General features: G+C 42.3%; 1 protein-coding gene across 7 annotated transcripts in view; it reads right to left on the bottom strand.

The window, feature by feature from the left end:
• The window catches only part of coasy (CoA synthase), a 111,737-nt gene that overhangs the window by 73,019 nt on the left and 11,270 nt on the right, over nt 1-27,448 (bottom strand). For all 7 annotated transcript variants that reach the window (XM_043721569.2, XM_087977674.1, XM_087977675.1 and 4 more), the window contains one exon: nt 21,540-21,671. In XM_043721569.2, coding sequence (XP_043577504.1) covers nt 21,540-21,671 — 132 coding nt within the window. The remainder of the gene's footprint in view (nt 1-21,539; nt 21,672-27,448) is intronic.

The raw sequence follows: 27,448 nt of genomic DNA, 5'->3' as shown, positions 1-27,448 counted from the left end.
TTCCTGGTATGGAGGGATTGTCATTGAGCAAATACTAATTCAGTTTGGGACTTCATTGACTAGAGCTCAAAAGAACGAGAGGTGACCTCATTGAAACATATACAGGTAGTTCTCGTATTATGCTGTAATTGTGTTCCAGCAAAAACCCCGTTTAATAGAAAAATGCTTAACATAAGTAATGGGGCCAATGGGAAAAATGGGGTTAGGAGCAGACCATCAAAAAATATCACTCATTATCGCTCAAAAATCTAACGCAAAGTATAGCACAGCCTGAACGAAGGTTGAAATCATATTTATTAATGAAACAAAAATAAATTTAACACAGTACGTTTAAAAAAAATCTAAGGAAGTTGCTCTCTGCACAAAAGCCACTCTGTCGGCAGCTGGCGTTGGCATATGCGTAGAACAGCACGATGACCAGCAATGACGTTACACATGCGCAGAACAGCGCAGACACTGGTGTATGCGCAGAATGATGCACGCAAACTGATCCCTACTGGAACCGCACTATTGCCAATGGAAGTAAGCATTCTCGAAAATACCGTTCCCTCATTCTTCAGTGACGTTATAGCCAAATTGTGCTACTGAAATGCGCGTTATCCCAGTACTATTTATATGAATGCTTAAGGAGCTTGATGGGTTAAATGCTGAGAAGATGTTTCCCCTCATGGGAGAGTCTAGGACCAGAAGGCATTGTTTCAGAAATCTTTGAAACAGTTTGAGGCACAGGATACTGCGAGGCTAAGGGTCCTGACAACATTCCGGCAATTGTACTTAAAACCTGTGCTCCAGAATTTGCTGCACCCCTAGTCAAGCTCTTCCAGTACAATTACAAAACTGGAATCTACCCGAAAATGTGGAAAATTGCACAGGTACGTCCTGTACACAAAAAAGCATGACAAGTCCAACTCAAACAAATTGCTGTCTGATCAGTCTATTCTCGATCATCGGCAACATCAAATTGTCATCAACAGTACTACCAAGCTTGTTCAGGAATAACCTCCCAACTCACATCCAGTTTGGATTCCTCCAGGGCAACTCAGCTCCTGAACCAAGGTTGTAGTGAGGTCAAACATGGACAAAAGATCTAAATTCCAGAGGTAAGGTGAGAGTGACAGTCCTTGACATTAAGGCCACATTTGAACAAGTATTGCACCAAGAAGCCCTAGCAAAACTGGAATCAATAAGTATTGGGGACAAACTCTCCATAGGTTGGAGTCATACCTGGCATATAGGAAGATAACAGCAGTTGTTGGAGGTAAGTCATTCAAGCTCTTGAGACATCTTTTCAGGAGTTCCTTAAGCTACAAAAAGACATGACCCACTCTCCTTAGTACCCTTACGTACAGATGAGGAAGGACACCACTCGACTGGGACAATACATTCATCCTAGGACAAGCCAAACAGAGACACACACAAGAATTCCTAGCAGCATGGCATTCCAACTGGAACTCTATCACCAAACACATCAACTTGGACCCCATTTACCATCCTCTGAGAAAAATAACAGGAAATGACATCACCACAGGAAATTATGTCACCAACCATAGGAACCCTAAACACAAATAGAAAGCGGGCTATACCACCAGTGCTTCATCCGGAGGGTCACTGATGACATTACCTAGTATGAAACATCTGAAAACAAACCTTCTAGTTCAGCGAGCAAACCTACATCCAGCAACAAGATCTGGACAATATCCAAGCTTGGGCTGACAAGTAATATTTGCGCCACAAAAATACCAGCAATGACCATCTCCAATTAGAGACAATCTAGTCACTGTGCCTTGATATAAAAGGTGTTACCATCACTGAATCCCCCACTATCAACATTAATAGACAACAGACAATAGGTGGAGGAGTAGGCCATTCGGCCCTTCTAGCCAGCACCACCATTCATTATGATCATGGCTGATCACCCATAATCAGAATTCTGTTCCTGCCTTGACGCCATAACCCTTGATTCCGCTAACTTTAAGAGCTCTATCCATCTCTTTCTTGAAAGTATCCAGAGACTTGGCCTCCACTGCCTTCTGGGGCAGAGCATTCCATATATTCACTACTCTCTGGGTGAAGAAGTTTCTCCTCAAATCTGTTCTAAATGGTCTACACCTTATTTTTAAACTGTGTCCTCTGGTTCTGGACTCACTGTCAGTGGAAGCATGCTTCCTGTGCCTCTAGAGTGTCCAATCCTTTAATAATCTTATACACTTCAATCAGATCCCCTCTCATCCTTCTAAACTCAAGTGTATACAAGTCTAATCACTCCAATCTTTCAACAAATGATAGTCCTGCCATTCCGGGAATTGATCTTGTGAACTTACGCTGCACTCCCTCAATAGTGAGAATGTTCGTCCTCAAATTTGGAGACCAGAACTGCACTCAATACTCCAGGTACGGTCTCACCAGGGCCTTGTACAGCTGCAGAAGGACCTCTTTGCTCCTATACTCAATTCCTCTTGTTATGAAGGCCAGCATGCCATTAGTTGTCTTCATTGCCTGCTGTACCTGCATGCTTGCTTTCATTTACTGACGTACAAGAACACCTAGACCTCGTTGTACTTTCCCTTTATCTAACTTGACTCCATTTAGATAGCAACATGCCTTCCTGATCTTGCCACCAAAGTGGATAACCACACATTTATCCACATTAAACTGCATCTGCCATGCATCTATCCACTCACCTAGCCTGCTCAAGTCACCCTGTATTCTCATAACATCCTCCTCACATTTCATCCTGCCACCCAACTTTGTGTAATCAGCAAATTTGTTACTGTTACTTTTAATACATTCATCTATATCATTTATGTATATTGTAAAATAGCTGCAGCCCGAGCACTAAACCTTGTGGTACCCCACTGGTCTCCGCCTACCATTCCGAAAGGGATCCGTTTATCACTACTCTTTGTCCCTATCAGCCAGACAATTTTCAATCCAAGTCAGTATTGTGCCTCCAATACCATGTACCCTAATTTTGCTCACTAATCTCCTATGTGGGACCTTATCAAAGGATTTCTGAAAGTCCAGGTACACTACATCTACTGGTTCTCTCTTGTCCATATTCATAGTTACATCCTCAAAAGATTCCAGAAGATTAGTCAAGCACGATTTCCCCTTTGTAAATCCATTGTGACTCTGACCTATCCTGTTACTGCTATCCAAATGAGTCGCAATTTCATCTTTTATAATTGACTCCAGCATCTTTCCCACCACTGACGTTAGGCTAACCGGTCTATATTTCCCTGTTTTCTCTCTCCTTCCATTCTTGAAAAGTGGGATTTGCCACCCTCCAATCCGCAGGAACTGATCCTGAATCTACAGAACATTGGAAAATGATTACCAATATGTTCACGATTCCTAGAGCCACCTCCATAAGTAACCTAGGATGCAGACCATCAGGCCCTGGGAATTTATCAGCCTTCTGACCTAACAGTCTATCCAACACCATTTCCTGCCTAATGTAAATTCCATTCAATTCATGCATTACCCTAGATCCTTCAGCCAATATTACATCTGGGAGATTGCTTGTGTCTTCCCCAATGAAGACAGATCCAAAGTACCTATTCAACTCTTCTACCATTTCCTTGTCCCCCATAATAAATTCACCCATTTCTGTTTTCAAGGGCCCAATTTTAGTCTTAATCTTTTTTTTCTTTTCACATACTTAAAAAAGGCTTTTACTATTCTCTTTTATATTTTTGGCCAGTTTGCCTTTGTACCTCATTTTTTTCTCCACGTATTGCCTTTTTAGTTATCCTCTGTTGCTCTTCAAAAGTTTCCCAGTCCTCTGGCTTCCCGCCCATCTTTGCTCTGTTATACTTCTCTTTTATCTTTATACAGTCCTTAACTTCCCTCGTCAGCCACGGCCGCCCCTGCCTCCCCTTAGGATCTTTCTTCCTCTTCGGAATGAACTGATCCTGCACCTTCTGCATTGTATCCAGAAATACCTGCCATTGTTGTTCCACTGCCATCCTTGCTAGGGTATTGAACCATTGAACTTAGGCCCGCTCCTCCCTCATAGCTCCATAGTATTGCAGTTGAACAAAGGGAACTGACACTTCCGAGTCTCCCTTTTCCCTCTCAAATTGCAAATTAAAACTTATCATATTGTGGTCACTACCTCCTAATGGCTCCTTGACTTCGAGGTCCCTGATCAAATCCAGTTTGTTGCACAACACCAGATCCAGAATTGCCTTCCCCCTGGTAGGCTCCTGGCAGTTACCATTGGTCAGAAATTCAACTGGACTCACCACATAAACACAGTGGCTGCAAGAGCAGATCTGAAGCTGGGAATCCTACAGAGAGTAACTCACCTCCTGACTCCCTAAAGCCTGTCCACATCTACAAGGCACAAGTCAGGAGTGTGATGGAATACTCCCCACTTGCCTGGATGAATGCAGGTCCAACAACATTCAAGAAGATTAACACCATCCAGGAAAAAGAGGCCTGCTTGATTGGTACCACATCCACAAATACTTATTCCCTCTACCGTGCATGCTACCTACAGGATGCACTGCTAAAGTTCACAAGAAGTGCACCTTTCAAACCCACAACCACTTCCACATAGTAGGTAACAGCGGCTGATCCACAGGAACACCAGCACCTGCAAAGTCCTATGCTGCTCACCATCCTGACTTGGAAACAGATTTCCTTTCCTTCAATGGTGCCTAGTCAAAATCCTGGAATTCCTTCCCTAACGGCATTGAGAGGCAACCTACAGTGTTTCAAGAAAGCAGTTCACCAACACTTTCTCAAGGGCGACAAGTGACAGGCAATAAATGCTGGCTGGCCAGTGATGCCACGTCCCACAAACAAATAATAAAGAGGAATAAAGTGGCACCAAATTAAAACGGAGATGAAGAGGAAGGGGGAGGGTGAGAAGCCAGAAGTCAATGTGCACGTTGGCTCAAATGACAAAGGTTTAAAATAGGGATGAGGTCCTGCAGAATGATTAGAGAGAGCTAGGAAAAAAGTTAAAATCCAAGACCTTGATGGTGATAATTTCCAGATTACCTCCAGTGCCATGTGCTTATCATGGTAAGAACAAGAGGTACAGAGAATTGGTGCAGAAGGCAGGGATTCAGAGTTTTAGATCATTGAGATCTTTTCTGGGGTAGAGGTGACCTGTTCAAGAAGGATGAGTTGTATCTGAACTGGAGGGGGACTAACATCTTGGTTACAAGGCTTGCTAGTGCTGCAAGGGAGGGTTTAAAATAGATTGGCAGGTTGGTGGTGGGATCCTCAATAGCAGGGAGGCATGTGCAAGGCTCAAAGGAAATACAGTAATCAGAAATAGTATGTTGAAGAGACAGATCAGGCTGGAACACGACAGGGAGCAAGGAAAGCCTGTTGGATTAAACTGTACTTATTTCAATGCAAGAGGGCTGATAGGTAAGGCCGATGAACTCAGGGTGTGGATAGGTACGTGGGACTGGGATATTATAGTCATTACAGAAACATAGCTAAGGGACGGATAGTATAGGCGGCTTAATATGCCAGGGTACAGGTGTTTTAGGTGGCACAGAGGTAGTGGAAGGAGGGGAGGGGGGAGTTCATTTTTGATTAAAGCAAGTATCACAGCAGTAATCAGAGATGAGATAACTGCAGGATCACCTAGTGAGACTTTGTGGGTAGAGTTAAGAAATAAGAAGGGGATGGCGATGTTATAGGGATTGTACTATAGACCCCCAAATAGTCAACGGGAATTAGAGGAAACAATATGCAGGGAGATTGTGGAGACTTGCAGGACCAATAGAGTTGTCATAGTAGGGGATTTTAATTTTCCTAACAGAGACTGGGACTGCCAGAGCATTAAGGGCTTAGATGGGGTGGAATTTGTTAATTGCATTCAGGAACGTTTTCTCAAGCAGTATATAGAAGGCCCTACTCCGGAAGGGGCAAAACTCGACCTTCTTTTGGGAAAAAAGGTAGGGCAGGTGGCGGATGTGACAGTGGGAGAGCACATTAAGACTAGTGACCATAGTTCTATTAATTTTAAAATAGTTATGGAGAAGGACAAAACTAGTCCAAAGGTTTAAGCTCTAAATTGGAGCAAGATGAATCTTGATGGAATTAGACAGGAGCTTGGAGGGGTTGATTGGAATAGTTTGTTTGCAGGCAGAGGGGCCTCCAGCAAATGGGAGGCCTTTAAAAGTGAGGTAACTATAGCTCACGGTCTACATGCTCCTGTGAGGGTGAAGGAGAAGGTTGGCAGGAATAGGGAACCCTGGATGACAAGAGACATTGAGGCTTTGACCAGAAAACAAACAGGCGTGGCTCAGATATAGGCAGCTGGGATCAAGGAAATCCCTGGAGGTATACAGAGATAACAGGAGTTTAGATTAGATTAGATTAGATTACAGTGTGGAAACAGGCCCTTCGGCCCAACAAGTCCACACTGACCCGCCGAAGCGAAACCCACCCATACCCCTACATTTACCCCTTACCTAACACTATGGGCAATTTAGTATGGCCAATTCACCTAACCTGCACATCTTTGGACTGTGGGAGGAAACCGGAGCACCCGGAGGAAACCCACGCAGACACGGGGAGAACGTGCAAACTCCACACAGTCAGTCGCCTGAGTCGGGAATTGAACCCGGGTCTCTGGCGCTGCGAGGCAGCAGTGCTAACCACTGTGCCACCGTGCCGCCCTTTACTGAAGGAGGAAATCAGGAGGGTGAAAGGGAAGCTTTGGCTCAGAAAATTAGGGTGAATCCAAAGAGGTACTTTAAGTATATTAAAGGATAAAGAATAACTAGAGGGCGAATAGAGCCCCTGCAGGTTCAAAGTGAAGATGTATGTGTAGAACAACAGGAGATGGGTGAGGCTCAATGAATACTTCTTTTCTGTGTTTACCATGGAGAAAGACAAGAAGACTTGGAAACTTGGGGAAGTTAGTGGTGATATCTTAGGAATAGTCCATATCACAGTAGAGATGTTGGATGTATTCGAATGCATGAAGGTGTATAAATATCCTGGTCCTGACCAGAAATGTCCAAGAACATTGCTAGAGGCTAGAGAAGAAATTGCAGGGACCCTGACTGATATTTTTGCATCATCATTAGGCAAGGGTGAGGTCCCAGAAGATTGGAGTGTAGCAAATGTTGTGCCATTATTCAAGGGCTGGAAAGAAAAGCCTGGGAACAATTGGTCGGCTTACCATCTTTGGTGGATAAGTTGGAATTTTTTTTTAAGAATCTCTACAGTGTGGAAACAGGTCATTTGGCCCAACAAATCCACAATGACCTTCTGAAGAGTATCTCACCAAGATCCATTCCCCTACCCTGTTACTGTACATTTCTCCTGACTAATGCACATAGCCTACACATCATGATCGTGATAGGCAATTTAGCATGGCCAATTCACCAAACCTGCACATCTTTGGACTGTAGGAGGAAACCAGAGCATCCGGAAGAAATCCACGCAGACATGGGGAGAATGTGCAAACTCCACACAGACAATCACTCAAGACTGGAATCGAACACGGGCCCCTGGTCCTCTGAGGCAGCAGTGCTAACCACTGAGCTACCATGCCTCTTACTGAGGGATAAGACATTCATGCATTTGGAAAGACAGGGTTTGATTAAAAGCAGTCAGCATGGCTTGGAGTGGGAGATCATGTCTCATAAATGTGTTAAGAGTTATTTGATGAAGTGACCAGAAAGACTGATGACAGCAGGGCAGTAGACATAGTCTATATGGATTTTAGTAAGGCCTTTGATAAGTTTCCACATGGTCAGCTGCTCGAGAAGGTTAGATCGCATAGAATCCAGAGCGAGCTGGCAAAATAATACAAAATTGGCTTGATGGCAGGAGGCAGAGAGTAATAGTGGAAGGATGCTTGTCGTATTGGAGGCCTGTGATTAGTGGAGTGCCTCAGGGGTCAGTGGTGGATCCATTACTGTTTGTTATCTCTATAATTGATTTGGATAAGGATGTACAAAGCATGATTAGTAAGTTTGCTGATGACACTAAAATAGGTGGTATCGTGGACAGTGAGGAAGGTTATCAGAGATTGCAGCAGCACCTTGAATAGCTGGGGAGGAGAACTAAGAAGTGGCAAATGGACTTTAATATAGATAAGTGTTAGGTTTTGCATTTTGGAAAGTCAATTCAAAGTAGAAGTTTCCTGGTGAATGATAGGACCTTAATTAAGGCGTGTAGTGGAACAGAGTGATCTTGGAGTTCAGGTTCACAATTCTCTGAAAGTGGAGTCACAGGTAGATAGGGCAGTGAAGGCAGCTTTTGGCACACTGGCCTTCATCAGTCAAGGCACTGAGTATAGAAGTTGGGAAGTTATGTTGCAGTTATACAGGACATTGGTAAGGCCGGACTTGGAGTACTGTATTCAGTTTTGGTCACCTCATTATAGGAAGGATGTTATTAAACTGGTAAGAGCGCAGAAGAAATTTACAAGGATGTTGCCTGGACCCAATGGTCTGAGTTATAGAGAGAATTTGGACAAGCTGAAACTTTTTTCTTTAGAGCGTAGGAGACTGAGGGGGGCTCTTATAGAGGTGTATTAGATCATGAAAGGCATGGATAGGGTCAATGCACTCAGTCTTTTTCCGAGAAGTGGGGAATCAAGGACTAGAGGGTATCAGTTTAAGTTTAGAGGGTAAAGAATAAAAAAGGAATCTGAGGTGCAACTTCTTTTATACAGAGGGTGGTCCGCATATAGAATGAGCTGCCAGCGGAAGTGATTGAGGCAGATACACAAACAACATCTAAAGGCATTTGGACAAATACATGGACAGGAAAGAATTAGACAGATATGTGCCAAGTGCAGGGAAATGATGTTAGCACGGATGGACATTTTGGTCAGCATGGACCAGTTTGGGCCAAATGGACTGTCTCCATGCTGCAGGACTCTATAACTCTATGAATTTCTTCTCTTGGATGGTTGGGAATCTTCGGTACTCCTTATTACAGAAAGCTGTGGGTCAGAGACTTTACGTAAATTTAAGCAGGGAAATCAAGGACTACAGGCAAAGGACAGGAAAATGGACATGGAGAATGTCGGATTAGCCACGATCCTATTGAAAGGCAGAACAGGCTCAAGGGCTGAACAGTCGGCTCCTGTCCTATTTCTTCTGGTCTTTTGGGAATTGCTGGCTGGGCCAACATTTATTGCAAGTCCCTACTGTCCTAGAACTAATGTAATTAAAAGTCACCCACATTTCCAAAGGTCTAGAGTCACATCCAGACCAAACTATTTAAGGATGGCAGAGTCGTTTCCCTGTAAGTCATTAGTGAACCAGACAAATACTTATAACAATCAACAATGGTTACAAAATTGCCATTAGGCTGAGATTTAATTACAAATTTTCATTGAATCCAAACACAACTATTTGCCACGGTGCAATTCATTCCCAGAACATTACTCTGGGACTCTTATTTGAGAATTCAATGATATACCATTTGATGCATATTTTGAAAATAAATTTATAATAATGTTGTCACTCCTGTGAAACTGGACTCTTCCACATTCCTATCAAATTTTCCTATGTTTGGCGTAGCACAGGTGAGGTATAATACTCTTGCCAAATCATCCCAACCTCAGAGAAACCAATCTAATTACGGAGGCATGGTAGCTCATTGATTAGCACTGTTGTCTCACAGTGCCAGGGACACGGGTTTGATTCCAGCCTCTGTGCAAACTGACAGCAGCCTTTCTGCATGGGTTTCCTCCAGGTGCTCCAGTTTCCTCCCACAGTCCAAAGATGTGCAGGTTAGGCAGATTGGCTGTCTAAATTATCCCACAGTGTCTAAGAATGTGCAGGCAACGTGGGTTAGCCAAGGGAAATGCAGGGACGGAGTAGGTCTGAGTGGGATGCTCTTCAGATAGTCAGTGTGGACTCGATAGGCCAAATGGCCCGTTTCCATACTTCTAGGATTCTATGATTTTAACTAGACAACAACATTTCCTATATCAGCCTTTTTTTTTGGCGTAACTATCAATGTTTTGAATTTTTATTACTGCTTTTATAGGATCACAGGTCAGGATGGTGGTGGCAATATCACCGGACTAAGGACATTTAAGATTATGAAATTTGAATATTTCATAGGTTATACCAGGTGTGCAGGAACATAAAATTGATATTACAATCAGATCAGGCATAATCTCACTGAATGACGGAGCAAGCTTAAGAGGCCAAATGGCCTATTTCTGGTCTTAATTCCTAATTAGCATGAATTCAATAAAAATCTGGAAATAAAAGCTAGACTAACAGCAATCATGCAATCATTGTATATTACCGTACAAACCCATCTGGGTCACTAATGTCCTCAGGGAAGAAAACCTGTCATCCTTACCTGGTCTGGCATCTATGTGCCTCCAGACCAAAAGTAATGCGTCATGGAGTCATACAGCACAGAAACAGACTCTTCGGTCCAACACATCCATGACAATCAAGTTTCCCAAACTAAATTAAACCCTCCAAACCTTTCCCAATCATGTAGCTGTCCAATTGTCATTTAAATGTTGTAACTGTATCTGCATCTACCACTTCCTCTGGCAGTTCATTCCACATTCAAACCACTGTGTGTGTGAAACCATTGCCCCTTTTAAATTTTTCTCCTCTCACCTTAAAATATGCCCCCTAGTTTTGAACTCCCTCATCCTGAGGGAAAGACATTTGCTCTTCACCTTCTTTATGCCCCTCATGACTTGATAAACATCTAAGGTCATCCCTCAACCTTCTACACTCGAGTGAAAAAAGTCCCAGCCTATCCAGCCTCTCCTTATAACTCAAACCCTCCAGTCATGGCAACCTCCTGGTAAATCTTTTCTGAACCTTCTCCAAATTAATAATATCCTTCCTCTCACAGATTTTCCTTTCCACACACATACAAAGCCAGAACGATTATCATGGTTGTCAGCAATCATTATGTATACATAATGTCATGTCATTATGTAAACGTAATCAAGTCATTATGTATACATCTTGACTCTTAACAGCCTATGAAATTGCCTTGAAAGCCACCCAGTTGTTGAAAATTGTTTCAAAGTCCTGAAGAAGGGTTACACCCGAAACATTGACTTCTCCACCTCCTGTTGCTGCCTGGCTTGCTTTGTTCTTCCAGCCTCCTGTTTGTCCACAAAGTCTAAAGACATGAACAAAACAGGATGGATCACCTGGTATTGCCTTGGGCACTAAAAACACTAATCAAACACAGTCCTGTCAACCATGCAAAGTACCTCTTACCAACTTTGTGTTAATGAACGCTGCAGTACGCTAGCACATCTCAGAGCAATGCTGCTGCAAGGACGTTTGTAAGTAAAGAAAGGAAGCCATATCATAGATTGTACCAGGCTGCATCACAAGGATCCTTGTTTGTTCTCTTTGTGCTCATTCATTTTGCACATGCTTGGACACTCAACATCCCTGTCTTGTCTTGCCTTGCCTTTTTGTGCTACACTCCTCAGTCAAAGCTTACTGGCTCATTGACTTCAGTCTTGACTTGCATTTTAGCGCTGACACAAACTCAGGCTGCTTCTCATAGTTATCAGCAGTGATCAGTCAAGGAGGTGGATATGTTACTGTTTGGCACCATATGATGAAAATCTCATAACTGCATCACATGCCAGCAGCATACACATCAAACTCATTCAAGTGCATCAAACAAATGGCCATTATTAGAGCCCTCACTGATTCTGAATTATTCTTAAATTAGTCTTTTATCAATTTTGGTTTGGATCTGTGATGTGTGGTTTAAAGATGATGTTTAGAGTATAGGTAACAACTTGTGTTAAAAAAGAAAAGAGAGCAAACAAGCTTTGGTCTATTTGTGAGGGCAGGCCGAGAAGTTGATTGCAGGTTGGTTCCTGACCAAACAATCTTCAGATATGTTATCACTGGAATGAATATTATGTTTAAACAGTATAGAAGTTGGCTATTAACAAGGTCGGTACCTGAGAATTAGTTCCAGCAAGTGGGGAAAAGACCATTTACTCAAGCAGATGGCTGATGTTGAATGGTAACTAGGACTTGATGGATGAGACAATCAGTCCGTCAGGGAGTGGTCAATGTTTCTACTGGGTTTTGGATGGTGGTTTCTGTGAAAAGGATATAACTGTTGATGCTACAGCATGAAGATTTGAAAGCTCCTTTCCTAACCTCTGATGAGCAGGATTAGGAAGCTCAGAAAATAGAAAACTAAATTGTAAAGATTATTGCCTTGATCTGAGTGAACTATAAAGGGACCCTGATTGCTATCTTCAGAAAATCAACCAAGAAACCAAATTAAATGCCTGTGGCACCTCACATTGTGAAAACCACTTAACTAATCTGGCCAGTTTTGTTATTTTCTTTCATTTATCCCTTTACTGTATTTGTTTATTTGTCTGTATTTAGTGTAATGGGACGGAAAACAAAGGTTTTTGGGTGTATAGCACAGACCAATTAAACCATTTTGTTGTTTAATTTTGCTCTATTAAAATTACTGTATTGTTAAGAAATTGCTTAAGCTTTTGTTTAGGCTATAAACCAATGCTGACACTTGATTATTCATAACGTCTGGGACTGGTCATTCAACAAGTCTGAGAATGGCCCTCATCTGCAGCATCCTGTCTATCAGAAATTCCAGATTCCTCTCTGCAAAATGGAGTGCCAATTTTCCTTTGTTGAACAGGTCTAGTGCAAATGACAGGACCTGTGTTGAACAGCTCTGGACTGACAGCCTGAGCCAGTATACAACTGTTTTAAATACTGCACTGGTGCCAGGAGTCCCAGGCTTTGGCAATTACTTCTGCCTATGGTGAGTTGCAAAAATATAACTAGCATGGTACCATAAGGACATGATGCCAGTTTGGGAACATAGAACAATACAGCAGAGAACAGGCCCTTCGGCCGTTGATGTTGCACTGACCTGTGAACTAATCTAAGCCCATCCCCCTACACTATCCCATCATCATCCATATGTTTATCCAAAGACTGTAACTACATTGGCAGTTAGGACATTCCACCTCCTTACCACTCTCTGATAAGGCACCTGCTGGATGTAGGTTTGCTCGCTGAGCTGGAAGGTTCATTTTCAGACTTTTCATCACCATACTAGGTAACGTCTTCGGTGAGCCTCCAGATGAAGCATTGCTGATGCTCCTGCTTTCTATTTATATGTTTGGGTTTCTTTGGGTTGGTGATGTCATTTCCTGTTCCTTTTCTCTGCCATGCTTCTAGGAATTCTCGTGCGTCTCTCTGTTTGGCTTGTCCTAGAATGTATGTGTTGTCCCAGTCAAAGTAGTGTCCTTCCTCATCTGTATGTAAGGATACTAGTGAGAGAGGGTCATGTTGTTTTGTGGCTAGTTGATGTTCATGTATCCTGCTGGCTAGTTTTCTGCCTGTTTGTCCAATGTAGCGTTTGTTACAGTTCTTGCTCGGTATTTTGTAAATGACACTAGTTTTGCTTGTTGTTTGTATATGATCTTTTAAGTTCATTAGCTGCTGTTTTAGTGTGTTGGTGGGTTTGTGGGCTACCATGATGCCAAGGGGTCTGGCAGGCATTAGCGAGATGTCTTTGATGTAGAGGAAAATGGCTAGGGTCTCTGGACGCGTTTTGTCTGCTTATTTGAGTTTGTTGCTGAAAAATCAACAGACTGTGTTCATTGGGTACCCATTCTTTTTGAATACACTGTATAGGTGATTTTTTTTCTCTGCTCAGTGTAGTTCCTCTGTGTTACAGTGTGTAGTGGCTCGTTGAAATAACATTCTGATGCAGCTTTGCTTGTGGATGTTGGGACGATTGCTTCTGTAGTTCAATATTTGTTCTGTTTGTGTTGTTTTCCTATAGACGCTGGTTTGAAGTTCCCCATTGTCAGTTGACTCTACTGTGACATCTAGGTATGGCAGTTTGTTGGTTGGGAACATAGTACATAGAACAATACAGCAGCCAAACAGAGACATGCATGAGAATTCCTAGAAGCATGGCATTCCAACCGGAACTCCATCAACAAACATGTTGACTTGGATCCCATTTACCACCCCCTGAGAAAAAGAATAGGAAATGACATCAGCATGGGAAATGACATCACCACAGGAAATGACATCACTAGCTCAAAGAAACCCAAACATATAAATAGAAAGCAGGAAACATCAGCAGTGCTTCGTCTGGAGGCTCACTGAAGATGTTACTTAGTATGGTGACAAAACGTCCGAGAATGAACCTTCCAGCTCAGTGAGCAAACCTACATCCAGAACCTCAACCTGAGCTACAATTCTTCTCAAAACTCGCTAAAGAACCTGCCTCTGACACTTGTATTAAATCTATCACCCCTCAATTTGCAGCCATGCTCCCTCATACAAGCCGACATCATCATCTGAGGAAAAGGACTCTCATCATCCACCGTACCTAATCCTATTATCATCTTGTATGTCTCTATTAAATCCCCTCTTAGCCTACTTTTCTCCAATGAGAACAGACCCAAGTCCCTTGGCCTTTCCTCATAAGACATTCCCTCCAGACGAGGCAACATCCTGGTAAACCTTCTTTGCACCCTTTCTAATGCTTCCACAAGAAAACCTACTAGGTTCTATGGAGTGAAACCCTGCATGAAACTTGCCAAAATTGACAATGAAACCAATTTCCATCAGAATTCAGTGTATCAAGTCAGGATGAATCAAATACTTCCACAATGGAATGTGCATAGAGAAGTGCTCAGGCCTCAGCTATTTACAATCTATAATAATGCCTGAGTGAACAGACAATGTATTGTAGCCATATTTTCTGAAGACGCAAAGATAGGAGGGAAAACACGATGTATGGACACAGTCTGCAAAGCTATGTAGATTAGTTAAGTAGGTGGGTAAAAATTTGCAGATGAAATACAATGCAGGAAATTGTAGTTGGTACCCACACTGATAGGAAGAATGGAAAAACAAAACATTATAAATTGGAGACAGACTACAAAACGTTGTGCTCCAGAGGTATCTGGGTGTCAACCTTCATGAAACACAATAAAGCTATGGGTTGTACCTAGACTACAGTTTTAGTTTCCTTATTTAAGCAGAGATATACTTGTACTGGAGACAGTTCAGAGAATGTTCTAAAGGTCGATTTCTGGGATGAAGGTTAATGAATGGTAGAGTAGGTTGGGCTTTTGAGTTTAGAAGAATGAGAGTTGATCTTATCAAAACATACAAGATTCTGAGAGGGTTTGACAGGTACCTAATGAAGAGCTTATGCTTGAAACATCAACTCTCCTCCTTGAATGCTGCCTGACTGGTTGTGCTTTTCCAGCACCACACTTATTGACTTTGACAGGTAAATGCTGAGAAGAGCTTTCCCCTAGTTGGGAAATCTAGAACTTGAGGGTATCATTTCAAAATAAAACAATCTATCGTTTAAAGTCAGGTTCAAGGAGGAATTTCTTCTCTTGGAGAGTGTCATTCTTGGGAAATCTCTTCCGTCAAGATGAGTGGAGTCTGTGTCATATGCATTCACAAGAACATGAGAACTAGGAGCAGGAGTAGGCAATTGAGCCTCCATCATTCAATGTGATCACGGTTGATTTAATCACAGCCTCAACTCTACCTTCCTGCCTGCACTCTTTACCCTTCAATCTGTTTGTCCCCTCCTTAAATATATTCAACGTCCCTGCAACCATTGCACTCTGGAGTAGTGAATTCCACAGATTACTTTGAGGTAAATAATTTCTTCTCATTTTGGTTTTAAACTTGCTACCCCTTATCCTAAAAAGAATGACCTTATGTTCTACATTTTCCCACAAGAGGAAATTCCTCTCTACATCTACTTAGTCAATCCCCTTGAACATCTTTTATACCTCAACTAGATATCCTCTCATTCTTCTAAACACGAGTGTTCAGGCCTAAACTGCTCAATTTCTCTTCATAAGACAAATCCCTCAGTCATAGAGTAATAAAGCATGGAAACAGGTCCTTCAGCCCAAACTGGTTCATGATGATCATGGTGCCCACTCAGCTAGTTCCAATTGCCTGTATTTTGTCAAAATCCCTCTAAACCCTTCCCAGCCATGTACCTATCCAATGTTTTTAACATGTTGCTCTTGTATAGGTGTACAATCATTTATCCAAAATGCTCTGAACCAGCTAGATTTTGGAATTCAGAATTTTTTGAATTTCAGAATAAGTGGCAGTTTGATGGTGAAATTTTAAAACATTTGCTGGAGGTGCAAACTCACTGAGTAAAACAGGCCTTGAAATAGAATTGAGGCCTGCCCGTGCTGGGCCATGCCCAGCACATCGCATCTGAGTGACACATGTCGAGTGGGTGTTGACTTTGGTTAACTGTTTGCACGCCAAACAACCTTGTTAATAAGAAAAAAACTTCACAGAAAAAACCTTAGGACTTTGGAGCTTTTTGGATTTCGGATAAAGGGCTGTCTACCTGTACCCGCCTCAACCACTTTCTCTGGCAGCCCACTCCACATATACACCACTGTATGTGTGAAAAAGTTGCCCCTCAGGTCCTTCTTAAATCTTTCCTCTCTCACCTTAAATCTATGCCCTCTAGTTTTCAATTCCCCATCCCTGGGGAAAAGTCTACATGCACTCATTCTATCCATGCCCGTCATGATTTTATACATCTCAATCAGGTCACCCTTCATTCTCCTACGTTCCAAGGAATAAAGTCCTATCCAACCAACCCCTCCCTATAATTCAGGTCTACTAGGCCTGGCAACATCCTCATAAATCTTCTTTGCATGCTTTCCACTTTAACTATGTCTTTCCTATAGCAGGGTGACCAAAACGGTACACAATATTCCAAGTGCGGCCTCACCAGCGACTTATACAACTGTAACATAACATCCCAACTCCTATACTCAATGCCTCAGCCAATGAAGGCCAGCATGCTAAATGCCTTCTTCACCACCCTATCTACCTGTGATGGTGCTTTCAAAGAACTATGTACTTGTACTCATGGCTCCCTTTGTTCCACAACACTCCTCAGGACCCTACTGTTTACTGCATAAGTCCTACTTTGGTTTGACTTTCCACAGTGCAACACCTCACACTTATCTGTAATGAACTGCATTTGCCAATCCTCAGCACACTTTCCCATCTGATCAAGATCCTTCTATAATTTTTGATAACTTTCCTCGCAATCAACAATACCACTTAATTTTAGTCTCATCCGGAAACTTACTAATCATGTCTTGTACATTCACATCCAGATGTTTATGTCAATAACAAATAATAAAGGTGGTTGTAAATTAGCCTGCTGAGTTGGTGGGTTGGCATGCAAACATTTTGTCACCATGCTAGGTAACATCATGATGTCTGTGAAGCGTTGTTGTTCTATTCTGCTTGATATTTATATGCCCCAGTCTGTTAAGGTGGGTGGTATCACTTCCCATTTTCCTCTGCAGTGGTTTATATATGGGATCTATGTCAACATGCTTATTGATGGTGTTGCAGATTGGAAACCAAGCCTCTAAGCATTCCGTGCATGCCTCTGTTTAGATTGGGACAACATATCATCCTTGGACAGTCAAACTGGTGGCCCTCTTTGACTGCGCATACTGAGATGAGGGAGATCTGGTCGTGCCATTTTGATGCTAGTTGGTGTTTGTGTATCCAGATTGCTAGTTTCCTCCCTGTGACCAATGTAATGTTTGTGGCAGTTGTTACATGGAATTTTGTATATCACATTGGTCCTGCATGTTATGGGCATGGGATCTTTTGTTCTTGTAAGTAGTTGTTGTACTGTCATGATTCCTAGTAGTCTGGTTGTCATTTCTGATATGCTTTTTATATTGGGTAAGGTGACCAGTGTACTGGGGCGCACGGTGTCCTTCTGGTGTTATCTGTCCGATAGGCATTGACAGATGAAGCTGTTGGGGTATCCCTTGTTTGTGAAGACCCGTGGTAGGGTTATGCTGATGATGTTACCTAGCATGGTGACGAAACGTTTGCATGACAATCCACCAGCTCAGCAAGCTAACCTCCAATCACATCCGCAACTCGAGCTACAAATCTTTGCAAGAACCTTAAATAATAGCAAAGATTCCAACATTGTCCCCTGTGGCATACCACTAGTTACATGCCCCCAATCCGAGACACAACCTTCAACCATCACCCTCTGCTTCCAATCATCGAGCCACTTTTGAATCCAATTAGCTAGCTCTCCCTGGATCCCATGCGACCTAATCTTCATGACTACCTTGTCAAAGGCCTTACTAAAGTTATTAAAGACAACATCCACTGCCCTACCCTCATCTAACCCAACTACAAAGAGAACAAAGATAATTTACAGCCCAGGAACAGGCTCTTCGTCCCTCCAATCCTGAGCCTATCCAAATCCACTGTCTAAACCTGTCGCCCAATTCCTAAGCATCTGTATCCCTCTGCTCCCCACCTACTCATGCATCTGTCCAGATGCATCTTAAATGAATCTACCGTGCCTGCCTCTACTACCTCTGCTGGCATCTGCTGTTCCAGACACCTACCACCCTCTGTGTGAAGTACTTGCCGCGTGTATCCCCCTTAAACTTTCCACCTCTCACCTTGAAAGCGTGACCTCTCGTTATTGAATCCCTCACCCTGGGAAAAAGCTCATCTCGATCCACCCTGTCTATGCACTTCATGATTTTGTAGACCTCAATCAGGTCCACCCTCAATCTCCTTTTCTCTTATGAAAACAATCCTAACCTACTCAACCTCTCTTCGTAGTTAGCACCTTTCATACCAGGCAACATCCTCGTAAACATTCTCTGCATCCTCTCCAAAACGTCCACATCTTTTTGGTAATGTGGCGACCAGATCTGTACACAGTATTCTAAATGTGGCTGAACCAATGTCGTGTACAATTTTAACATGACCTGCCACCTCTTACACTTAATACCCCATCCGATGAAGGCAAACATACCTCTTGGTTGCCTCTTTGAAAATCTCAAAGATTTGTCAGATATGATTTCCTACACACAAATCCATGCTGACTATCCCAAATCAAACTTTGACTATCTTTGGAATTAATCTAGTGAATCTCCTCTGTACTGCATCCAATGCAATGCTATACCTTCTGAAGTAAAAGGACCAAAAAAGTGTTCACAATACTCCGGGTGCAAAAGGGTTATTGAGTTGATAGATAGATGGGAAAGTAGAGTTGAGACCACAATCTTACTTAATGGCATAGATTTAGGGCCGAAAATGTGTTGCTGGAAAAGCCCAGCAGGCCAGGCAGCATCCAGGGAACAGGAGAATCGACGTTTCGAGCATAAGCCCTTCTTCAGGAAGGGCTTTAGGGCCAAAGAGTGCCTGGTGCTACATCATTAGTTCTTATAAGTATTATCAAACAACATTTTACATCATGCTACATCAGGAGTTTTTGGGATAGAGGAAGACTGAAGTTCTGATCAATGTGATAGGATTTAAAGTGTATCTTTAAGAATGAAGCAAGAGAAGCCAAGAAACTTACAGATGAAATTTGTAAAATCAAGGCTATGCTTCACTGGGAGCCAATATAAGTCTGCAAACACAGTGGTGATAGATGAACATAACTTTGTGAAAGTTAGGGCATAGGCACTAGAGTTCTAAATGATAGGAAGTCAGTCAGGAGTGCACTGGAATTGCCATGCAAGGTTTCAGTAGGTGAGTGGAGTCGGGGCAGAGTCAGGGAAGATCTTGGAGATGGAAATAATAAGTGTTGTAGATGATGCAGGTTTGGTCACAATCTCATCTCAATGTCAGATACAATACCAAGGTGATGAACAAATCAGAGGTAGAGAATAAATTGCAAAGGCTTTTCTTCTTGTTGTCAGTGGCTAGGAAGTAAAATTTGTGGCAGGGACTTGCAGATTTCTTAGCAATGTAGATGAGTGAAATTTCTGCTCATCTTGTCTTGGATGTTGGACAAGCAGTGAGACAATTTAGAGATAGTAGATGACACTGGTTGGGGTGACTTTGGTTTTGGCTTGAAAGTAGCGGTGGCGGAATAATTATTTCCCACAGGCTCTGCAAGTTAAGCTGCCTGCTGGAATGCAGCTGCAGCAGTGAGGTGAACCACTATAGCAAGATAGATCAGGAACAGTGTTGGGGCAATAACACAAGCTTGCTTGATACTAGTCTGAATGGGGAATGAGTTGGTAGTGGAACCATTTGTTATTACCATGACTTCCATGTTGTTGTGGAGCAGTGAAGGATGGTGACAAACTTCATGGTACAACCAAAGTGGAGAAGAATACTCCAAAATGGTGTCAAAGACTTTGAATGAAGTCCATGTACAAGGGTAGGTTGTTTCCCTGCATATCTCCTGCAACTGTCATGTGATGAAAATCATGTGTCGTGCTCATTCATGGCCAAAAGCCACACTACAATTCCAGGTGGAGTTCAGGACGACCGATGATGATGATGGTAGCAACGAGAACAGAAATTAGGTAGAGCCTGATGATGTCAGCATTCATGTAAAAACTGACATTATATTTTTGTTTGATGTTAAGGGACAACAGGTTGATGATAAATAGGAGTACAAGGTCTTAAAGGACACCAGAAGTAATGATCCAGGTGTAAGAAAATCTACAGCAAGTGACTTTTGGCTATGATAATAATATCTAAGAATGGAAATAGCCAGGTGCAGGCCCACCTAACTGAATAATGGTGTAGAGATATTGCATGAAGATGGTCTGGTCAACTGTGTCAAAGCCTGCAGACAAGTCGAAAATGTTGAAGACAGGTAGCTTACTTTTGTCAGTCACACAGAAAGCAATTAATGACTGATACTGTGACAGGCAGTAGTATTCAAGAGCAGATAGTTTAAGGGTTTGTTCTTTTGAGAAGGTTGAGGATGACAGATTTGGACTTCAACAGTTTCCTCATTTCCTCTTCACCCACCTCACCCTAGTTCCAACTTCCAGCTCAGCACTGTCCCCATGACTTGTCCTACCTGCCTATCTTCTTTTCCACCTATCCACTCCACCCTCCTCCCTGACCTATCACCTTCATCCCCTCCCCCACTCACCTATTGTACTCCATGCTACTTTCTCCCCACTCCCAACCTCCTCTAGCTTATCTCTCCACGCTTCAGGCTCTCTGCCTTTATTTCTGATGAAGGGCTTTTGCCCGAAACGTCAATTTTGCTGCTCCTCGGATGCTGCCTGAACTGCTGTGCCCTTCCAGCACCACTAATCCAAAATCTGGTTTACAGCATCTGCAGTCATTGTTTTTACCCAGATTTGAGGAGGGGAAAAGCAAATTAGAAGAGAAAATTAGCAATATCAGCTAACATGGAAGTCAGGAAGGGCCTCTTCAGAGACTTGCATACAATCTAGGCTGATACTTCATGCAGTTCGGAGGTTGTATTCTAAGAAACTAAACTGAGGCTTTGCCTCCATCTCATGTGGAACAGATGTGACTTATTCAAAGAACAGTGGAATCTGTCTGTAGCCTGGTCAACACTAATCCCTCACTAGAAAGCTGCATAACCTTTATTTAGCTTTATTAGGATTTGTTTTCAAGAAAGTAGTCAATATTTTCACCATAAATATAATCAGTTTACCACTAAGTCATGATGTTCGCAATAGCATTGATCTTGCAAGAATACTAATAGAGCCCAGGAGCACTTACCTTTGGAGGCACCAGCAAAGAGCCCAACAGTCGCTTCCTCAAAGTGGATGAACTAATCTTTTCTTCTTCATCTTTTGTGTGGTGTGCATCTTTAATTATACAAATCCTATGGATTGCCAACTCCTGCAAGGCCTAGAGTTTTAAAAAAAATTGGGATCACCGAATCACAAATGAGTTTAAATAAAACATAAAATATCCAATACTAAAGACAAAGAATATATGAATTGGATCTTGGGCTGTGTAGGTACAGTATTATGAATGTAAAGTTTATAACATGATTTGTTTCTGGACAGTCTCATTTATTCAAAGTAAAATGGAATTGAAGAGGGTCATGTGGTCGGCTGCTATAAGTTTGCCCAACTTCAAGTCTACATGGCTAAGAGACTACAGCTATGGGACTAGGCAGGGGTGCGGACGTTATTGATTGAACGTCTGAAAACAAAGGGAAAATTAGTCTATTCAGCCCATCAAGTCTGCTGTGCCATTCAATCATACCTGATACATTCTCATTGTCTTCTCCCCATAACCCTTGATCCCCTTACAAATCAAGAACCTGTTCCTTAAAGATACTCAATGATTTGGCTTCCACAGCCCTCTGTGGCAATAAGCTCCACAAATGCACTACCCTCTGGCTAAAGAAATTCCTCCTCATCTCACTTTTAAATGAGGCTTATGCCAGAAACATCTATTCTCCTGTTCCTCGGATGCTGCCTGATCTCTTGCATTCTAACCTTTTTGAAATGAATGCTATCATTGTATTTGCCTTCCTAACTGCCAACTGAACTTGCATGTTTATCTTAAGGGAATCCTGAGCTAGGACTTCCAAGTCCCTTTGTGATTCAGATTTCTGAAGCTTTTCCCCATTTAGAAAATAGTCTTTCGTCCCTTCTTCCAACCAAAGTGCATAACTTCATATTTTCCCACATTGTATTCCATCTGCCATTTCTTTGCAACCCGTCTAACATGTCCATATCCTTCTGCAGCCTCCTTGTTTCCACAAAACTCCCCGCCCCTCCACCTATCTTTGTGTCGTCCACAAACTTAGTAACGAAACCCTTAGTTCCTTTGTCCACATCACTAATGTACAATGTGAAAAGTTTTGGTACCAAATTGACCCCTGCAACCCTTCACTAGTCACTGGCCACCATCCTGAAAAAGATCCCTTTATTCCCATCTCGGTCTTCTGCCACTCAGCCAATCCTCTCTCAAAGCCAGTACCTTGCCCCTCACACCATGGGCTCTTAGTTTATTTAGTCTCTGGTCAGCATCATGCCATGGCTTTCTGGAAATCCAAATAGTTCACATATACTGGCTCTTCTTTACCTAACTTGCTTATTACCTCCTCAAAGAATTCTAACAGATTTGTCAGATATGACCTCCCCTTGACGAAGCTGAGCTGACTCAGCCCTATTTTCCCAACATATTTCTAAATAATCCACAATCTCATCCTTAACAATAAACTCTAAAATCTTACCAATAACCAAGGTCAGGCTAACCAGTTTACAGTTTCCTGTTTTCTGCCTCTCTCATTTCTGAATCAAGGGTATTACATTTGCCATTTTCCAGTCTTCTGGGACCCTCACCAACTCCAGTGATTCCTGAAAGATCAGTACTAATGTCTCTACAATCTCCTGTACAATTTTCCTTTGGAACTCTGGGATGTAGTCCATCTAGTCTGGGTGATTTATCCACCTTCAGACCTTTCAGCTTCCCCAATACCTTTTTCTTAGAGAAAACCACTCATCTCTTCAAGTTCTGGTATATTGCTACGAACATGATGCAAAGTACCTAAAGTTCTTCTGTTATTACTTTGTTCCCCAGCCTCATATTCCAGTGTCCAATATCCATTTGTGCCTCTTTCTTAACTTATTACAATTTTTTTAAAAACTTGCTTTTTTTTTAAAACAAGCTAGTTTACCCTCATACCTCCTCCAACACCCAAGACCCCTTCCCCCCACTCCTTTTTTTTTACATTATCCTCTGCTGGTTTTTAAAAGCTTCCCAATCTTCTGGCTTCCCACAAATCTTCAACACATTGTATGCTTTTTTTTCTTTTCTTTTTATACTGTCCCCGACTTCCTTCATTCTCCCCTTAGTATGTTTCTTCTTTCTTGGGATGAACTTCAGCTATGCTTCTTATTTTAACCCAGAAACTCCTACTGCTCCACTACCTTCCCTGTAGGACTCCCCTTCCAATCAATACTGGTCAGCTCTTCCCTCATGATTTTGTAGTTACCTTTACTCTATTGTTTGTCTTAGAGGCTGCTCATCCTTCAGGTGAAGTTGACCATATTGATTTTCCAAAGTAAAAGCTAAATACTATGGATACAGGAAATCTGAAATCAAGTCAAGATTCTGAAGAAATCCAGCAAGTCTGGCAGCATCTTAATTCTTCAACCGTTTCCTTATTTCCCCTTCCCCCACCTCACCCTAGTTCCAAACTTCCAGCTCAGCACTGTCCCCATGACTTGTCCTACCTGCCTATCTTCTTTTCCACCTATCTACTCCACCCTCCTCCCTGACCTATCACCTTCATCCCCTCCCCCACTCACCTATTGTACTCTATGCTACTTTCTCCCCACTCCCAACCTCCTCTAGCTTATCTCTCCATGCTTCAGGCTCTCTGCTTTTCTTCCTGATAAAGGGCTTTTACCCGAAACGTCGATTTTACTGCTCCTCAGATGCTGCCTGAACTGCTGTGCTCTTCCAGTACCACTAATCCAGAATCTGGTTTCCAGCATCTGTAGTCATTGTTTTTTACTTAGCATCTTAATGTTGAGTCCTGTATGATACTTCTTTGAAACAGAAAGGAACTGGCAAATGTGAATTTTTAGATTTTTTTAAAAATCAACCAAAATTGGTGGTATAGTGAACAGTGGAGAAAGTTCTTTAAGATTGCAAAGAGATCTTGATCAATTGGGTCAATGGGCTGGGGAGTGGCAGATGGAGTTTAATTTGGATAAATGTATTTTGGTAAGGATACAAACATGGATAGGACTTATACAATTAATGGTAGGGGCCTGGACAATGTTTTTGAACAGAGACACCTAGGGGTTCTGGCACATAATTCTTTGAAATTTGTGTTACAGGTTGACAGGGTGGTTAAGAAGGCATTTAGCATGATTCACTGCTCAGCCCTTTGAGTATAGGAGTTGGATCATCATGTTAAGGTTGTGGTGCAGTTCTGGTTGCCCTGTTATAGGAAGGATATTATTAAACTGGAGAGGGTTCAGAAAAGATTTACCATGGAGGGTTTGAGATGTAAAAACAGACTAGAGCTTTTTTCACTGGAGCGTATGAGGTTGAAGGGTGACCTTATTGAGGTTTATAAAATGATGAGGGGCATAGATAAGGTGAATTACAAGGGTCTTTTCCCAAGGGTGAGGGAGTTCAAAATTAAGGGGGTGTCTTTTTAAGGTGAGAGAAGAAAGACTTAAAAAGTATATGAGGGAAAACTTTATTTTTAAAAGGACAGTGGTTCATGTGTGGAATGAACTGCCAGTGAAAGCAATAGATGCAGGTACAGTTACAACATTTTATAAAGACATTTGGATAAGTTAATGAATAGGAAAGGTTTGGCAGGACATGGGCCAAGTGAGGCAGGTAAGTGGTTACATGGTTTGGTGTAGACTGGTTGGACCGATTTGTCTGTTGCATGCTGTAAAATGCTGATGCTAACCTGTTCGAAGCTGTTATTACATACCCCTGAAACAAATTAGATTGTTTTTTATGATGTAGACAGATGCAAAGTAGAAGCAAGTGGAACAAATTGTGAGCATACCCAGAGCAAAAGACAAAGGCAGTGATAATTGTGGTAAAGGAGATATAGGTACATAGACGAGGTGCAAATGTTTGATACGAAGAATAGAACATTGGTTTGCATTGCTAATCAACTTCCCAGCTCGGCGAACATACCCACGACCATGACAACTGGCATCCGAGCTATAAATCTTTACGCAAACTTGAATACCCAACAGCGAGACATGCTAAGACAAGCAAAGAAATGGGAATCCTGTGCCAAAAGCCTAAGCGCTATATATGAACAACTCCGATTCCTACATGGATGCCAAAGGAATCAAATACTACTACCCTGTGTCAGACACAGACTACCAACCAACAAGCCAGGGAAACAGTCAGACAAAACAGTCTCAGAATGATCCAGGTTATGATTACGGACGCACACAACAGACAAGAAATTGCGCACCAAAAATCATTAATTTCAAAAATAATCCCTTCAGCCCAACAAGTCCACAATGACCCGCTGAACAGCAACCCACCCAGACCCACTGCCTCCACCCTATATTTACCCCCTATTAATGCACCTTTGGACAGCACGGTGGCTCAGTAGTTAGCACTGTTGCCTCACAGCACCAGAGTCCCAGGTTCATTCCAGCCTCGGGTGACTGCCTGTGTGATGTTTGCATATTCTCCCAGTGTCTGCGTGGGTTTCCTCTGGGTGCTCCGGTTTCCTCCCACAGTCCAAAGATGTGCGGGTCAGGTGAATTGGCCATGCTAAATTGCACCACAAAAGTATACAGAAAAGCCACACACAGGGACCAGATCCTGAACGTATACCGCAACCACCCCCACCCCCACACACACACACATACAAGAGAAGCCGCATTAGGACCCTGTTCAAAAGGGCTACAACACACTACAGCACTCCCGACCTATGAAGAGAAGAAGAACACCTATAAAGAGTCTTCATCAAGAATGGATATCCCTGAAACTTCATCCGGAGATGCCTAAAAGACAAACATGCCATGACTCAACACACTAACCACTCTATACGAAAAATGTCTTGGAACTGACAGTCAGACCTCTCCGTCCACTGGGATTCATGACAGCCCATAAACCGACAGGCACGCTCAGACAACTCCTCACCAGAACAAAAGACCTTATACACATGATGTGCAAGACAATGCAATTTACAAGATTCCATGCAAAGACTGCACAAAACACTATACAGGACAAACAGGCAGACAACTAGCAATCTGCATCCATGAACACCAACTATCCACTAAATGCCACGACCAGCTGCCCCTGACAAGGACCACAAATTTGATTGGGACAAGCTAAACAGAGAACAGCCAGAGAATTTCTAGAGGCATGCCACTTATCCATGGACTCCATCAACAAACGCATAGACCTGGACCTAATATACCAGTCACTATAACGAACAAACAGAACCAGCAAGCGGAAGCAGCAGGAACAGAACCAGATAAATTCCAGAAGACACAGTACAACAGCGCTTCACAGGAGACTCCAAAGCACTGGAGATGTCACCTAGACAGGGAACAAAATGTCTGCAAATCGATTTCCCAGTTCAGCGAACATATCCACAACCATGGCAAGAATCTATTATAAAGGATGTAATAGCAGAAATGCATAATCTAATCAAGCAGTGATCTAGTCATTCAGCATGATTTCCTAAAAGGGAGATCGTTCTTTATAATTTTATTCAAAATTAATTGAGGGATTAATAAGCAAGACAGATAAAGAGGAATATGTAAATATAATACATTGGGATCTCCAAAAGGAGTTTGATAAGGTGTTACGTATAAGGTTATTTAATAAGACGAGCCCATGGTGTGGGGGTAGTACACTTGCATAGGTAGAAGACAGGCTAACTAATTGAAGTCAAAAGGTTTGGATCGAGGAACAGTTTCAGGATGGCAACCTGTAACTAGTGGCGTTTCACAGGTATCGGTAGTGGAGCCACAATTATTAACAAAATATATTGACGAATTGTACAAAGGAAATGAATATATGAGCACTAAGATTTTAGATGACACAAAAAGTAGGTAGAAAAGCAAGTGATGTGAGGCATATAGATAGGTTAAGTGAGCAGGCAAAAACTTCACAGATGGAAATTTAATATGGGAAAAAAGTGAGGCTATGCACTTTGA

Source organism: Chiloscyllium plagiosum, unplaced genomic scaffold (assembly GCF_037043375.1).
Source record: "Chiloscyllium plagiosum isolate Xiang-an unplaced genomic scaffold, Cpla_swu_hap1 HiC_scaffold_32, whole genome shotgun sequence".
In the NCBI taxonomy this organism is placed as follows: Eukaryota; Metazoa; Chordata; class Chondrichthyes; order Orectolobiformes; family Hemiscylliidae; genus Chiloscyllium; species Chiloscyllium plagiosum.
Note: the sequence above shows the minus strand (reverse complement) of the source record. Positions and strands in the feature narration are given on the sequence as shown.